The sequence below is a fragment of the Echinococcus granulosus genome, assembly GCF_000524195.1.
Source record: "Echinococcus granulosus chromosome Unknown EG_S00075, whole genome shotgun sequence".
NCBI lineage: Eukaryota > Metazoa > Platyhelminthes > Cestoda > Cyclophyllidea > Taeniidae > Echinococcus > Echinococcus granulosus.
The window spans coordinates 119,409-136,929 of record NW_020170455.1 but is presented as its reverse complement, the minus strand read 5'-3'; the positions used below and the strand labels follow the sequence as shown (position 1 = coordinate 136,929).

Genomic DNA, 17,521 nt, shown 5'->3' with positions numbered 1-17,521 from the left:
ACTAAAGAAGTTGGAAGTTGTCAACAGAACTTAAATGCTCTATTATGCAATTTTCGCCTGCAAACCGTTGTAGAAAGGAAATTATTCCTTAAAAAACCTAACTCACTGATAGTGCACTTATCTACGTCAAGATTACCAAGAAATGGGATTGTCAAGATACCAAAGCTAACGAAACACTAAACATGCTTACCCTTCGAATTACGGCCAGTGGGCGGGGTGCGACTAGCCACCTCATGGGGAACTATCTTGTGTATGTATCGCAGCCGAATTCATTTTCTCGTTACTGGAGTTCACAATCGTCGTATCTGGTTGTTCCTTCCGGGGTTATTATCTTACTCTAGTATAGGGACAAGAGAGCCAAAACATAATTCGTGGTCAGTGTATCGTAAACTATCACTGGCTCCCTAAGAAAATAGACTTCTGTGTTTGTAGAAGTCCACCGTACTTGCCCATGTTAAACCTACCTTTCTTCCAAATGGTCGATGATTTCGCAGGATTATTTTACAGTTGACTTTTTGTGAAATACAATTGCCACAGTCTCCGCTTCTTTGAAAGCCTCAGTATTTTGACAATTTGATTGCCTAGATTTCGATTTCCAGTAACTCCCATTAAGTGAAATTCTGCGGTTCAAGCAGGCTCAACTCATCATCTTGTAGCTACGTAGGTTATTCTGGATCGTGTTTGAGGTGGCTCATCCCTAAATTAGCGGTTTAACTTGGCGATTGGAAATTGCACTTTTGTGCAAGCAAATGCCCCATCCCCGTATTTCTCCTTGCGTCACTTCAGTTGTGATGGAAAGGAGTTGTAGAAAGCTGTGAGGAGGTACGATTGAGCGCAAACCCTATTTCTTGCACAATGTAATAGGTCATAAAAAGTGCTGACTAGGTGATGTATTGCAGCCGGTAATTTCCTCTCAACCATGATGCGATCCTTCTTCTGATCATCACCAAAAAGTTGGGGTGGCAATTACGCTTGAATACAATGGATGAGAGTGAATGGCAAGGAAGCAAATAGGTGCGCACACGATCGCGCATGCATACATACACACACCCGTCATCTTAGCAACCGACTGGCACATGTCAGCCCCGAATGCATCATTAGCAATTTGCAAGATATTACTCAGCCCGGGTTTATCAGTAAGTAACGCATCAGGAGGGTGAACAGGGCAGTCACTTTGGGAATGCCACGCGTTCGAGGTACCAATCACCCGTTTGGGTATACGGAGGCAGTCGAACTAGTTTTCGCTCCTAAATTTCATTAACTCAAGCATTTACTCCTCCATGCATTCGTCCATCAATTAATTGGCTTGTCTATCTATTCATGTACTTCTCCACCAGACCATTCATCTGTTCACAATTTGTGCTTCTATTTACCTACTTACCTAACCAATCTATTCACCCCTTCACTGTTCATTCGTCCCTATAATCCTTCTATTCAGTTTCTTAACGTTCATCCAGCTTCTTTTCGCCTCGTCCACACATTTAGTAATTACCAGTCTATCCAATAAATTTCCTACATTTTGGTTCATTTACTAATTTGTTCAATAATATATTTATCCCCCTATTCATTCAAGAGTTCATTACTAACAAGTTAATTCATACATTCATCTATGAACAGTCAATTTGTTCCTTCATACCTTTAAAACTCCGTTTTCAAAGAATTCATTCAATTGCCCACCGCATTACCCAAGTGCCTAAAGTCTAAATATGCAGTAGATTTTGCCTTGTTTGATTCTTAAGCTTGTGCATTAAATCCGGAGAAGTTGTAAACTCTAGGAGCTGTTGCTTCTAAGGAAGGTACGTAAATAATACGTGGTGTCATTTCGTTGGTTTAGGTGTGTTTTCTATTTTGATGTCTGGCATCTTGAAATTAGCATGATTTTTTCCAAAAAAAGATAGCCCAACATAACTGCAGTTTAGCATAAACGTGGGTAACTGATCCTCAAGACCTGTAGCTTTACCGTCTTTGGAAAGTACACAAATTGGTAATCGCCTTCAATGATTTACTTCAGGGGGAACGTTTAATATCACATCATCTTAAAGTTTGCACCTTTAATGCGCCAATCTGCCTTAATTTCGACCTCATTGGAGGATCCTTTTCATGATGATGGGCTAAAACGTTAGTAGTTAATAGGTGCAGACGTGATCTGCTTTAATCTACATTAATTCAGTGAATTTTTTATTTTCCTTTTCGTTTATTACTAATAGGATCCTTCAAATGGCAAATCACTCGGGATGGGGGGAACAAAGAACTTATCCCCTTCTCTGGTAGATGGCAGAGTCCAACTGCCCTTTTTTGAAGCACTACCGTCTACCTGGCACTTAACCACGTTTTCCCACCAAATAGATATAAATGTCACCAATAACTAGCTGGAAGTAGACGAATATTTTGATGGAACGCTTAGCTCCCTTTTATGGCACAATAGATGCGCCCCGGGAGGGTGGGATTGAATAGTGACCTGTGTGTACTTTAGGGCTTAGAAAGGTTATAAGTGTACAGGCCTACACTACAGCGCAGTTGTAGTTAAATTTTCCTGACAATATTAAGGTTTTCTGTTAGCTCCTTCAGACAGCATTCACAAATGCTAACACGAGTCAAGAGTTGCATAAGTATAAAAACAAATTGCACCAAAATACTGCTTGCGGTGGGTCAAAATTATGTAGATAGATATCTGAAACCTCGGGGATTTTGCTTCAAGTGAGGAAAATTATAATCCTTTCAAAGCATGAAAGTAAAATGTTTAGGATTTTCTTAGCAGTAGGTGAAGCCTTGCTTTGGCCCAATTGCCAAAAGGAAAGAATGTTTTTTCCACAAAAAAGACCCTTAAATATTCTCCACTACTGAAGCAGCTTCTTTGGATAATTCCTCTCCATCTTCTGGATTATCATCAATTACATCTTTCTTGAAGGCTGTACTGCTCTGCATAAGTTTTGTAGTGAGATTCAAAAGGCGTTACCTTTTTAAATAAGTAAACTAATTATTTCCTTGAGATAAGCGTTTTTTAGTCTGGCAGAACGTCTACAGAAGGTATTTTCCTGAAATCAAGATGTTTTACAAACTATTCAATTAATGCTTAAGAGAAAAGAATCACAGAAGAGACCTTTATCCATGGAATCCCACCCTGTGAGGGGTAATTGACCTCCATTTATCTCGGACTTGCTTTCAAACCGCCTATATTTGCTTTACGATCGACCTTCGTCACTACCAGTCATTATGGTCCCAATGAGGAACATCAACAAGGTCTTGGCCTTGAAGACCTGCATGGGGTTAGACCTCTTAGTGGCGCCCTGAGCGCTGTTGTCTATTGAAACCAAATCTGGGTAACTAGAACGGTCCCAGGTCAGAAGTACAGTAACAGGAATTTCGGTCCTCCGAAGCGCTTGGTTTCGAGTCGCATTAAACGTGAAGGTTCTTGTTACCTAATTTTGTAAATGCCTTCCCACATTACGCGTTAAATAAAAAAATCCAAAATTTCTAACAGGGTTGGGTTGTCCATTGCTACAGTGTTGGACCACCTGGTCAAGTTAAACAGGTTTTCCCCATAGAGTTCGAACGTTTATCCTATTCACCCGACAACAATTAAGAAGAATGCCGTAGGCTAGCCGTTTCACTGCTTCAACAGGATATCAGTTATTCCTCATTTTTATACCTCCCAAATTCCTTCTCTTTTGGTTACCTGTGACACCCCTAGGATGTACGGGCTCAGGTCAATGCTACCCAGTGTCTAAAGTGGCAAAGGTGGCCCAAGTTTGGCTTTCTTTTTTTTATGATCCAATAATCATCCTCCAAGCCATGTAGGCAAAAAATAATTGTCAAAAAGGTTTTATACAAACCATAAAATCTTCCATAATTATTAACTGGGGACTTGGTGATCCGCTACATTTGCCCTTTGCATCCAACAGGATGGCAGGAAAAATTCTCCACTTTTGATTGCCAAATGAGAAAACTTCGCCTGTGGATTATACAAATACCGGGATCTCAGTCCGCGTTCAAAGGGCACATAATGTCTGAACTTTCTTCTTTTCCATACTGTTTGCTCCAAAGAGGCCCCGTTTAATAGACGTATTTTAATTCCAAAAATGGCTGCGTCATCCAAATGCCCATTTATTTCATAAAAGACAAGAGAATTTTGATGTATACCTTTTCGACAATTTCTTGTCCATTATTTTCATACCACTAAAAGCAATGAATTAGACGGAGTAGTTTTCGAGTGAAATCTGCCAGTACCCTCCTTTGGACGTTTCGATTTCAGTGGATAACTGGAGCAAGGTCTGCGTATGCTTCAAGTTTTCTTTCGTTTTTCTCTGATTGTTAACTTAGGCCAAATTCAATATCCTTTGCTTACTCACCCACATTAGAGTAACGTTTTTCCGTAAATAGTTAGAAGTGTTCTTGTTCTATAATCGCATTACCTCGGCTAGGTAGGGGCTATCTGCCCTCTTTTTCAGTCCGGGAATTTTGTGCCAAGGAGCACGCCAGGCAGCTTTTGAACACCTAGATGATTTGTAACAGCTGGCTGGTTGGCTGCGTGTCAACAATTAAAGTGCGTTTGATCCCTCCAGTCAATGTGAAGTCAAATGGCATCTGCAAATGTGGATGAAAGAATAACGAGATGACTGTGCACTAATGTGTTGATACTGTTCTCGACAACTGACGGTTCTTCCCGAAGGTACACGCCTTCAATATTTATCAGCATATTTACGCCAAACTTCAGTAGTGATTTAGTACAAAGATCTCAACTCCAAAAAGACCCTCTTTGTTTTTTGTGGATAAGAATAGAAAAAGGGAAACATTTCTTTGGTTTCAAAATTAGGTAGTTAAAAGTCATATTTTCAGCTTTATATTTAAAAGAAAAATTCCAAAGAATGGCTTTCTCTACAGAGAGAAATGTCAACCAAATAATGCATGCAATGCCAAAGCCAACATTTTTTGTAGGAAGCGGTGATTTAGTGCACCAGGTTTTTTGACCAAAGTCACGAGATTTGAAACCAGGCTTTTTTAGATTATGGAGCATCCAGATTCTGTTTATAGGAGGTTTCCAACGTGGTGGGGGTTTCGCATGCATCCGGATAGATTCTTTTTTTCTTCAAAGTTGGTCCACCTACTTTGCGACCCTGCATTATGTAGGAAATTATCAACCTCAAACAAAGGTTAATGATTATTTGTGATGAGAAGTACATCATTTAATGAGATAGAACATCAAAAAGTGTTCTGAATGGAGGCTACATCTTTCCATTACACTGAAGACACGATGAAAGGGGTGAATGCTTTGGCGCATTCAGGAAAACCGGAGTACTCGGGAGTACATCCTCTACCAGAGTTTCAGGATTTCAGTTTTTCACCGTTGTTAAACCACGTGATAAAGGGCTCGCCATTTTAACTCATTCTACCCTGCTCATTTGCATTAATAACCGGTTTAGACTCAGTTATCTGACAGTTGAAAACCTTCAAAATTAGGATGCGTAGCCTTTATTTTAAGTAACTGAGTTAAGCATTTCCTAGTCATTAAACTCCTGTCTTTCGATTTCGCTGAATAAAAGTTCAGAGGACCTTGTTTTTAATTGTTTAAGTCCTTGTTAAGCGATGGATACTTTAAGATAGGATAGAGCCTTTTTCGAGCTTGAGTCCTGCCATGAAACTGAGGTACTTATGATGCCGTTATTCTGAAACATCCGAAAATCACCATCCCGAAATCCCGTTTTTGCAAAAGATTTGAAATCTTTAACGATCTGATGATAGAGTGGTTGCTTTTACCCAAGGAACAGAATCACCCTCAACTATGCGCGGATTCGCAAAGAGTTCTTGCATAATCTTGATTAATCAACCGGGAAATTAGTTAAATAAGTAAGGTGTTCATGAATACAATGAGTACCTAAAAAGAATTTCCCACTTCTCAATATCTCCTTGTGGTCGAAAAGCAACGAGAAAAAGACTCCTTTCAATAACCGTTTGGCCAAATAAATCAACAAGTATGATTAACCCGAACGTTTTACCTTCATACACCTCCCAATTGCAATACACAGTGACCAACAACAGGTAGCAGAGAATATCTTTAAATGCTAACTCGCGTGTTCTCTTTGCCCTCCCTCCGTTTGGTCCCTGTTTACAATGCAAATTGAATCGCTTGGTCCGCTGTGCACTAGCCCCTATGTTCCCCTTTGCAACTTCATCACCCTTGACCACGTCAAACACCTTTCGCATAATTTTCCCGTCGAGTGAAAGTAGACAAAGTTAAGTATTTTACTGAATGGACAAAAAGCTAGTTTGTTGTCAGATAAGGTGGAAATTTGTTGGATTGTTACATACTATACGTAGAGATTATCAAAAAGTTGTAGTAATGGCTCCGTCAAACCAAATGTATCCCCTCCTTCCACTAAAACAACCTTTATCTCATTATTATAAATTTAGGATAGAATTATCTCCTAGAATGCAGCCCATTCCAATTAATCAGTTTGTGTTTTGTCGGAATTAATGCAGACTTTTCGACGGTCTACGGATTAACAAAGACAAATTGGAAGGTTTTAAGTGAATTTTAAAATGAAATGTAGACTTGGAAAATCCAGAGATGCACAAGTGTACATATATAAACACCCCTAGGTTTAGTGCCTAGCTAAACTGACCGTTCTACGCTTAGTAAGTAATTTAAATTTATAATTAACCATCCCTTGGAACTCATCATATCAAGTCCTGACATCCTGTTTTTGCATAACATCTAGGTCGGCATGACAATTGCCCTGCATGATAACGTTGTTTCCGAGGTGGCCAAACATTAGCATTTTTTGCCACGTTTACAAGTACAGAAGACCAAAATTTGATGCTACTGCAGTCTCTCAACAGATAAATTAATATTTCAGAAGCCAGTTTATCACGCAAACCAACTTACACTAATTGAAAGTCCAGGCTCGGCTTGCAGACAGTTTATTCCACACTCAAAAGTGCCTACAGTCATCAACGTCGAATAGAATCGCTTTCACCACTTATGTTTAGAGGATGAATTTCTACCAGATTAACAAAATTCAGTCACATGTTTAGCGCGTAAAGATACTACGTTCAAGAACAATGTGTTGGAGACCTTTGTATTTGCATTTTTTAACCCCAAAAAGTTCAGCAGTACGGGATGAAGGCAGAGTTATTACTGTACTGATCTCAAAATAACCTCACCCGGATGAGTGAGAATGTTTAGCCGATACGAGGTCTCTTATAATTCACTTATTTTTGGATAATACTACTGCCAACGTTCTAGCGAAATTAGGGAAATTAGCGATAGTTTGAACATTCTTTTGTTGAAATTGGGAAGTCCATTCTTTGTCTTGATATGTTAACACTTCATCCGCACGACTTTCTTTAGCCTTCCTGCTTCTCCTGATTTCTTCACTTTTCAGTTAAAAAGTGAAAAATTAAAAACAAAGGATTTTGGAGTTAAAGTGGTCTTCTGATCTAGCGAAGATCTGTACGATGAAGACAGGTACACACTTGCTTACCAAATGTCAAGTTCGAAAAAGCTTATTTCCTAGTAATGTAAAGGCTAAATCGCACTATGATGAATTTCTTATGAACACAGAAAATATATGTAAAAACCAATGGTCTGATGCCACAGACAGGAGGAGTTTGCGTTATGGTACACTCAATTTCCAAACAGTAGCATATTCGAACATCAACACGACACAATCCTCGCCTACCTAATCGCGGCAACTTAACGATTAATTGTAGCATCTCACTTGAAATCCGTAGCTTTGAAAAAGTTAATTAACTACCATTTACAAGCTTAACCGCACCTCGTTCTTATTATATTTTAGAAGCACAGTCAGAGACATCCGTTTTTCGAGTGCAAGAGAGCCTTGTGTGCTCAGCGCACCGTCCAGCTCAGAGGACACTTCTCTGTCCCTTCGGTATGCATATCCACATTATCTCAGCATTCCATGGACCCCAAGCTGCCCTCATCCAGTCCAGAGGCTCCCTTCCTGAAGGCGTGGTGCCATGCCATCCCCTCCGCCTTTCCCCCTCCCCATCCTCGGTTGTGGTCAATGAACTCACCCCATCCTTCTGTCTGACGGCTAGGGATGTCAAAAAGGTGGGTGACCTTCACATTCTTGTTTTTGTTCCAAAATGAAATTATTGTAAACACGACTTTAATAAGTCCACGAATATCAAGTTTATATGTGATGCGTATTGGTAAAAAGTTAAGTCTATCATTTAGCACAAACATTAAATTTTACTTTAAAAGTCATCATTCAAAAACTGCATTCAAGATAATTATGCGATTGTGAATTTTCAAAAGAGCTACTTTTTCTAGTGCTTGAATTTTCACGTAACGCTCACCCTAAGAACCGTCATTCCTAGAAGCGAAAAATTGCGAAATTTAGAACAATCGCGATCACATTCTGAAAGAAGACAATGAATGGGCTGCAGTAAGTTTACCACTGAGGTATAGTAGTCAGATGATTTTGGCAATGCGACTTATATTATGACAGCTTGATTGGATTACCAGTTGCCTCTTAGGCTAGCAACTGTTGAAGCTATGAAAATGCCCCTAATCACACAGGAAAATTAGTCTTTTGCCAAAATAATTTAAGACAAAATAATTGCCCTGCCGTTGCAAAATCTTCTTGTTGGGAAAGAGGTTGCGGAATTCTTGAGAAACAGAAAATACCTTTAAAAAAAATTTTGCTTTCTCCAGTCAAACTGATAAAAATGGCCAAATCATTTTGAGGGACCCCAAAGGTTTGGTATTTCTTCCTGGAGTCACATGTGGACAGCCATACCCGTGGAACATCACGTTAGTCGCGTAAATATTAGCCGATACTTTGTCCAATTTCTCATTCAAAAATGTAAAAGTGAAATGCAATCATTTTTACTTGTTCAAGGAAGAATTTAATCACTCTTTTGGGCACTTGATTCTTCAATGGAAGTAGCTTTCGTGGTTGGATTTAGCTGTGGGAAATTTAGTCTCTTTTTCAATGCAATCCCATAGCATGGACCTATCTGACGGTCATCCTTGTATTTGATTCACAAGGGAACTTTTGATGCAAAAGTAATGATCACTTAGAGAAACATCATCAGGAAAACACTGATGTCCACTGATGAAGCAGTACCTCTCTCCGTTCCATCCTAACTACAATCTTGTACATGGTTTCCTCAAGGGTTAGTTTTACAACAGGATACAGGGGTTCTTTAGTTTTCGTGTAAGGTTAAAAAGGCAAATTTCTATCGACTGAGCCACTAATCCTGAATGTTTCTAACGAATTATTTATCGCATATGTCTGAGTTGTTTCGAGAAGATGGATCTCACCCATAACTGCAGCGCAAGGTAGAAGAGCGCGTTTGCAGTACACAGCGCGAACGTGGGTGAGGCCGCGCCAGGCTTAGAAATGGAGGATGAGGAGTGCGCGTGGAGCTTGAGGACAACCAATGGGACAAATGTTACAGTGCAAAAACCATTTATCATCACAATTAAGTTGGTCAACAAACACTTCTTGCCTAATGCCGCCTTTTTACAAGGTGAAGTTAATAGCAAGGTAATGGTCGCTGAAGCCTATCATCATCTCTCAGGACCTGGTGATTTAAAGCCCATTTTCGTAGCTTCCACCACGACGTTGCTTCATCACCTGTACTGGACATTTTTGAACATGCAAAATGGCAATTTAGTCTGGAATTAATATAATGAAGAATGGGGAGTCTTCTTGATTGTGGGGTGTCTACCCTGGAAATATTTACCTCCAGAATTGCTATCAGCTGCTGCACATCTAAGTACTACAAAGGAGGCTATAGGGGAAATTTCTACAGCTGCGGTTTTAGATAGGAGCTAAACTTGGTGAGTAAATTAGACGAACTAGAACTACATCCGCCGGATCCAGCTGAAATTTTATGAGAGGACACAAGGAAGTACGATGAACGCCATAGACCCTTCATAATGCATTGGCATAAAGGATCGTGTTGTACAAGAACCTACAGGTTAGAAATGGTCCTGACTGGAAATCATACCAGCATACCAAGATCAGCTTAAAATTCATCGGAGAGACAAGCTCAGCTTACGTCTATCACGATCAACTGACTTTTTATGCAGAGTCTAGGGTAGAAGGGACATAAAAGGGGACACAATACTGCAACTGCGATTGCGACTTCCATCTGTGCTTTGTAATGTATGCATATAAAGAATCACATGCATTTTATGGGTCCTGCGAGTTGCAAGAAGTCATTGCAGCAGGCTCTACCAAGAACGTCTGAAACATCTTTGATCGCCTAGCGGTTCGCTGATATGGGTACAGTAGGCACCGTTAGCTTCACCGCTATGGCATCCTGCACGTAAATAGTGGATATCAATATGCATTATTAGGGAGCCATTATGCCGCGTGAAATTGTAATAAGTTGAGGTCTGAGTTACCATAGTGCAGCGTCCCGAGACCTCCCCGAAGACGAAAGAAGAAACGATACTCGGGCAGAATATATATTCAGCACAGAGAAGTGTTTGGGCTACGGGCATGGCCTGAAAGCCGGCCCACCCAGCGAGGTATAAGAAGGCAAATTCAAAAGTTCAAAAGCGGCGCCTCACCAAGACCGAGGGATAAACCACTATCATATTACATAGCCTCCCTCGCCTTTTGAGCGTCGTGTCCTGCGCTCCCGCAGGCCAACCTCCCGTGTCAGCCATTACAACGTAGTCAGTGCTGTAAAGAAATACCCGCGATCCGACCGTGTCAGTAACCAAATTAGCGTGCAACTGAGGCGATACTTGACCTCAACGTCACTGATCCATCTTGGCAGCTTGACTACATCTGGAGTTTATTTACCCCATAAACGTGCTATCTGGTAAATTATAACCTAAAATTTGTCTTCCATTTTAAGACTCTTTAAAAAAGTAGTCGACTTAAACAACACACTGCGGTTATTATGTCGAAATCTGAGGAAACTATTCTAAATTAAAGTCCACACAGTCGAAAAGGACTGCTGGCCTCTTGCTTTAGAGTCAAATGGGGGGTGTACCTCACCCACTCAATTAGGTAGACCACAGTACCTAATGTCCCTGCTCATTATCTCCCCGGAAGGCCTGATGGGGCGTGAACGCACCGTGTTAATCAACGCGGTGCTTAACAGTGAGAAGAGCGCTCCACCATTTTTACACATTAGTGCTGCATGTCCGGGTGATTTGCTCAAAGGTAAAGCAAAAGTGCTATCTTTACCGACAGAAATGCAAGACCCCACACACTCACCTACAATAAGTAAGGAAAAATACTCATCTAAACACGAGGCATTTTGCTAATATTTCAAATGCTTTCTTGAGGCGAAACTAGGAAGTGAAAATCAAACTTTCCATAGTCTAAAATCAAGCAGAGGCACAACGGTTAATCACTCTAGGAACTCAGATCACCAGGGTCGTTTATGGCTACCAGTGCTGAGTTAGGTCTACTTCCTAGTCCCTGTGGATCAAAACGTCCTCTGTTATTTGTGCATGAAAATACGTCGTATACTTAAACCATCGATTATTCTTTTCTTCAAAACATTCATCGTTAACAATCTTCTAGTGAAGGGGGTATTCCTCCTTATTCCGGATCAAACAACCTGGTCCGATTCATAAATATGTTATTTGATTGACAGTCCCGCAGAGTTTTTCCCCAGATAGTAGCCACTCCATCCCAATTTTATTGCAAACATTTTGTTTTGTCGCAGTAGAAAAGTCATCAAAAATGCTACGAGTCTACCTTCCTCTGCTGCAGGTAGTTTTGGCAGTACTTTAAGTAAAATTGCAATGTGCGAGGTGGTGAAGGTGGCGAGGTTAGCAGCAGAGGTGCAACGAACCACTGCCGCTGCCTCCACCCTATAGTCCCATAAAACTTCACCAAATGCTCTTCCCCTCCACATGACCCCTCTCTCGTGTCACTTATTCCTCCAGTTCTGCTACTACCCTTGATGCTGATGACGGTAAGGGGCTTTGCCCTTGCTCGCCTTCGCACATCTCTAGGTGCGCTTACAGAATTTCAGGTGCCCTTTTATTGGGTCACCAAATAAGGAATGCTTTTACGACTTATTATAGTGCATTATTTTAATCCAGTAATTAAATTGCGATGCCTGCAGGCACCTGAAGGTGATTTTATTACAAACTTATGAGGGAGCCGAATGGCTATATAAATAAATACTATCCTGATTTCTTGCTCTCCTCACCTCTTTAGAGCGTCGTTCTAGGCGCTTCCAGTGATTATCTTGCTCTTTGGACGCCACTACATTATTTAAACGAGTTGAAGTCAATCTAAAAGGACACAGGAAAGAAGGTCATAGGATGATTTTCTATCGCAGTGAAAAGACTTCCCTACTCGACAACTGCACTAAATCTCGTGGATTTTGATGAAGTTTTCTTTTCTCGTCCTCTGTACAGGAACTCCGTCGAAGGTTGTGGCGTAAAGGCATGAAAACCTTGACAAAGTATTCGTGTTCGTAACCTTTTTGCCCAGCGCTATTCGTCTTCTCTCACTTTAACCACTTCAAAATCACCCAACTGCTTTCCTGGATTATTTGCAACCTCAGCTCTGCATCGTTAATGTGGGGGATGAATGACAGGCAAAGGGGGAGGTATGCCACAAGTATATGCCTCTGCTTTATTAAACGGAATGAGAAAACCCAAGGCAGTGGGTGGATGTTGAATTGGCAGTTCTTCCACAGCTTGTAAAATGTAGTCCATTGCCAGCCCAGATGACTCAAGAACTGGTCAGCTGGCAGAACACTTTTAAGTCCAAATTTGTTTGCAGTTCGACCACAGTTGATTGTACTGGTGCTGTGTATTTGTCTGCTGACCAGCCTTGGAGTGTTTTATTGTAAACTAAATCGGTTGTGATTTTGTGGAACAATTTTGCATAGGGGCCTTATCTACTTCGGCATATTATTGAAATTCTACCGCGGTACAGCAGCGTGCATTGGTGGTTATAAAGAGCTCCTAATTCCTCCGGCGAAAGTACTTAACATGACATTCATTGCGTTTTGCCCCTATGCGGTACGAAACCATTTTCTCCCCCAAAGCTCTTTGATCTACCCTCATGGAAATAATTCCCACTTTCTTCCGGGACTCAAGTAGGCGATTCCACGACACACACCTACCTCTCACCTCACCTGACTCAATTTAGAGTTTTCAAGAAAAAAGTGCAAATTTTACAGTATTCTCATTAATTTGCAATGTGTTCTCCCGCTTGCCTCATTTAGTTTTTAAACAGCGCACTGCTGCGTCATGATTTTGCTGCTGGTCATCTGTTAAAATATAAGAGGGACATTCCTACCAAGGTGACAAGCCTAAAGGTATTCACAAAGTTGCCCCGGCAGGTGTTTATAGTCATTCAATAAAATCAAACTAAGATTGTGAGAAAAACACTTCAATGATGAAAGCGGCTTTAAATGCCACATGTGGTTATGGATATTATCATTTATCTTCGAGTTACTTTTCCCCACCGAGAAGGCTCCGTGTTCGAGAGCTAACTCTCATTAATCACGCAAACCACTGTCACCTTCTTGGGTTCAGCTAACGTCTTCTTTGAGTGTGTGCCGGATATAAATAATTTACTCACAGGGGCTGGTGCTATCTCGAAGTATGTTTACTATGTGCACGAGCGGAGTGTTTACACCGACGGGGCAGAGTAAACGATATCTAACTATTCATTTGTCTCCACAGCGCCCCATTACTCACCAATTTTCACGGACAACTTGTCCAATGAAAAAATGATTCTGTAGGAAAAAGTGTGCTTAAAGCCGAATGAGTAATTATCCCAATTTTTCGAACTCTGGTAAAACCAAACGAGTTTTGGAGCTAGTGGAAGTTATCTGGTTTTGATGCCCAAGAATTGGTAATTGGTAACAAAGTTTTGGCCTAACTATCTTTGTAAACAAATGTTCACTTTACATTTTCAGCCACTGAAACAGTTGTGTGAAGGCAAGCCGACTTGTGGCGTCTCGCCTGACCAATTCGCTACGAATCAGACTCTCTGTCTAGAGGTCCCCAATGAGATGCTCGTTGCCTATCGCTGTGAGCCCGGTAAGGCTCGTCATATCCCTGATTTACTTGATTCTCAAGAGATTGTCTCAGTGCGTTGAAGATGGCTAAGGTAGCGAATTCCCTTACCTGGCAAATAGAACCGAATATCTCCTCAAATGAGGCCAACATTTTATGGCTCCTTTGAGACAATAGATTTCTCGGGTTTCCGTAACATCCGGTTTTTCGATGAGAAAGTTATTCTAAATCCGGTTTTATTACCAATATCTGTTAGATATTTAATAAGTCTGTTGGAAAAAGCTGCAAGAGCTTTTTTCAAAGATATAATTTTGTGTGAGAGACGTCAGTTAACTCGGTTTTACGTGATAAAATAAATTTAAGTAATTACCTCTTAAATGGGTTGTCTACGATACCAGTACTGGTTTGAAGAAAGATTTGTGACTTCTCCATCCTCATCCAATGCAATTTGTATGTCACGCACGATCTACAACTAGACCACAAAGTTCACACAAGACGAGATCTGAGTATACCATACACTGTTGGTTTATGCGATGTTTTATGTCACACCTAGTTTAACCCTTGGCTAAAAAATCACTTCATGGAGAAGGTATTTTAGGAAAAAAGTGTTCTTTTACATAACTTTGGAGTTATTTGGTTGTTTCACTTAGCTGTCTCCAAATGGTAGCACCAACAACAATAAATTTATAAATAATGGAGTGAAAATGTGGCGCTTACACAACTTACAAGTGTAGAAGAGGGTAGTGGTAAATGTAGAAATTCTGGATTTGTATGGTTTTGATTAGTGGTTAATACTGAACTGCACAACTGCAACACAGGTATCTTGAAAGTTTTTTTTAAATCGTGGGACAATTTTCCAAATTTATGTGATTGTTGACAGACGACGTATTAAAATATATTAATTCTTACGAATGATTACTTCTGTCTGACGAGTTGGTTCCCCTCGGAGCTTGGTGTAAGGCTTGTCATCCTGGGTTGGAAATGGCTGCCAAGCTTGCACGCAACTCGTATTAGAGAGAGGGAAGGGTAGTGTCGCCCCTTCTAGGGTTTATTACGAGAGTAAAGTTATCACCACTCATAGAGCAGTCTAGAAGTAGATTAATGTGTATGAAAATAGCAGTAAACTTGCCTCAGAGGAGTGGATAGGGCATTTTAGAATAAAGAAGGTGGTAGAAATGCTGAAAGCGATATAAATAAGGATAAATAAACACTATACAATTTTTACTTTGCAGGAAAATAACCCTCAATATTTAAAATGATCTTCATTTCGAAGCACTAAGTTACTAAAAGAAATACCGACAGTCGATAACAATGATTAGCGTAGGCTAATGAATTCCAAGAGGATTAACCTACTTCTGTCTTCTCGAGTAGTAATAATGCTCCAAAATCGGTTTTTCTAGGCCCACAGATGGTTCAATCGCTGGCGATATGTCAGGACACCTATGTGGAAATCAAATGCACCACTTACGGAGTCGAAGAATCCATCGTGGTGCTGGACGCTCAACTTGTTATGCAGGTGGACACCAAGGTTTGCCCCAAGATCGTTGGTGAGAATAGGCTACTTATTTCAGTTACAAGTAGCAATGTCGGTGTTGAAGCACTTTTAAGCCAAAAATTAAAAACAATAATATTACAATATCAAAGGCTCTAAATATGCAAAACCCACTTTAGGTTACAAATTAAGTCACAATTCTTTCACGTTTAGAAAAGCAAACCCCGCAGCTATGAATCATTTAAACTATCAAAAGCATCGACTTAATGGTGTGCCTGTTTGCCCGGAGTGTCTTGAAAGACATATGTGTCAGTTATCTTGCAGCACCTACAGTATCTGTAGCGCGTAAAACTACATACGTTTAACCAGCCGTTTAGAGATTTACTAGAATTCACCTCTACAATTCAGCCACAATTAAGTAACTGATGCTTTGTGTGATCGAGGACGAATTAGTGTATTTGGCAGTTTAGCAGTGGCTATTGGGTACGTTTTATGACAAAAGGTATATTTATTAGAGTTTTAAGCCCATGGCAGGTGTTAAATTCTTAAGACGCCTTTTGATTATCCCTAAAATTTTAGTGATTTTAAAAGTCTTTGTCTGGGGATGCAATTCCTTCCTCAGAAAAATGCTGACTCCTTGCTGCATTTCCATGAATGGCAGTTTGACCAAATTCCCCTTTTCTTGTCTACTGACGATAACAGCAACTTTGTTTACCTAGTTTTACTTACACCTTCTAAATTGGCAAAAAAACATGATTTGATCAGGCGTCAGACAAATGGTGTCTGGCGTTGGTGACACCCCCTTTTAAAAACGTACTGTCGAGGTAGAAAGAAAAAGAGGCTAGAAATATTTACTCACAGCATACTCAAGATGAGGGTAAATTGAATGAAATTTGGAGGTTGATTATCACCGTAGTCCGCTCAGGAATTTAAAATCTCATTCAGAGAAAAAGGAATGTCCTTTAGTTGATTTTAGCATGCGGATAACTTAAAGTAGTTGTTTTAAAGCACGTCTTTCAGTGCCTTCACAGTGGCCTTCCGTGAAGAAAAACATATGATAATTACCTTCAAATAGTTGTATTCCTAAGTTTGTGTTTAATCAAACACAAAACATTAGTGGGTGTTTAATCTGCTACTAAAAGGGCAACCAGGTTGCCGAAATGTCAAAATTTTTCAAGCTTTTTTACGTTCTGAGTGATTCCCTCTTGGTGTTATAGTCAAAGTTTGGACTAATTTCAAAAGAGAATTGGAAGCCTTTCACATTTCAAATGTAACAGATGGAGACACTTCAGTCATTGTTGACAGAACTCGTCTTTTATAATAGACGTTTCTCAGAAAAGTTGTCAAAACCACATAAAGAGCATAAAAACTTGGTTACTTTGAAGACAATAAAAGAAATTTTTTATTTTCATTAATGTGGTCTTAAAAACTTTCAACTAACTGCTTGAGTGCTAGACCCATAGGATTTTGCATGACGTGAGCTTAAGCTCAAATATTCAACAGTTTTTCATAAAAGAGGAAACAGATGTAAAGCTCATTAAGCCACACAGTCTGTACAAGTGAATAATTGCTAAACAGAGCTCTATGAAGATGCACTAAAAAGTAAAATGGATGATTATCCTTGATTTACGGGGCAGCTACTAAATCCATCGCACTCTGTGCGCTTGTGATAGCGAATCAGATTAAACCACGTCTTCAACTTTACAAAGCAGAAGAGAATGTGCAGCAGAACTTAATTCCCTTTTAAAATTTAAACTGCCCATCTTTCGTGATTGCATTTAGAACCACCGAGTTCAGCAGGCGTGTGCCCCAGTCGGCTGGATGTGACAGCAGGACTGATGGGGATGTGCGGCAGGGAGCGGACCTGTTCTGTCATGCCCGACGCTAGTATGTTGCCACCAGGATATCCTTCTCTCTGTGCTCGTCGACACTTGGAACTCAGCTATGCTTGTGGTGAGTCCTATGTCCAACATTTTGTCCCTTTCCTATCCTAGTGTGTCAGAAACGGGGATCTAAAACTGCTTCCTGAGGGTAATCTCTCTACC

At 40.3% G+C, this 17,521-nt stretch overlaps 1 protein-coding gene across 1 annotated transcript; it reads left to right on the top strand. All coding sequences in view use genetic code 11, as the record gives it.

Moving 5' to 3' along the window:
• Positions 1–15,392: 15,392 nt before the first annotated feature.
• On the top strand, positions 15,393–17,505 carry EGR_07346 (hypothetical protein; the record flags this gene model as incomplete). The annotated part of the gene is made up of 3 exons (XM_024496595.1): positions 15,393–15,531; positions 17,259–17,429; positions 17,471–17,505. The coding sequence occupies 3 exons, from the start codon at positions 15,393–15,395 to the stop codon at positions 17,503–17,505; spliced, it is 345 nt and encodes a 114-aa protein (XP_024348974.1).
• Positions 17,506–17,521: the final 16 nt, after the last annotated feature.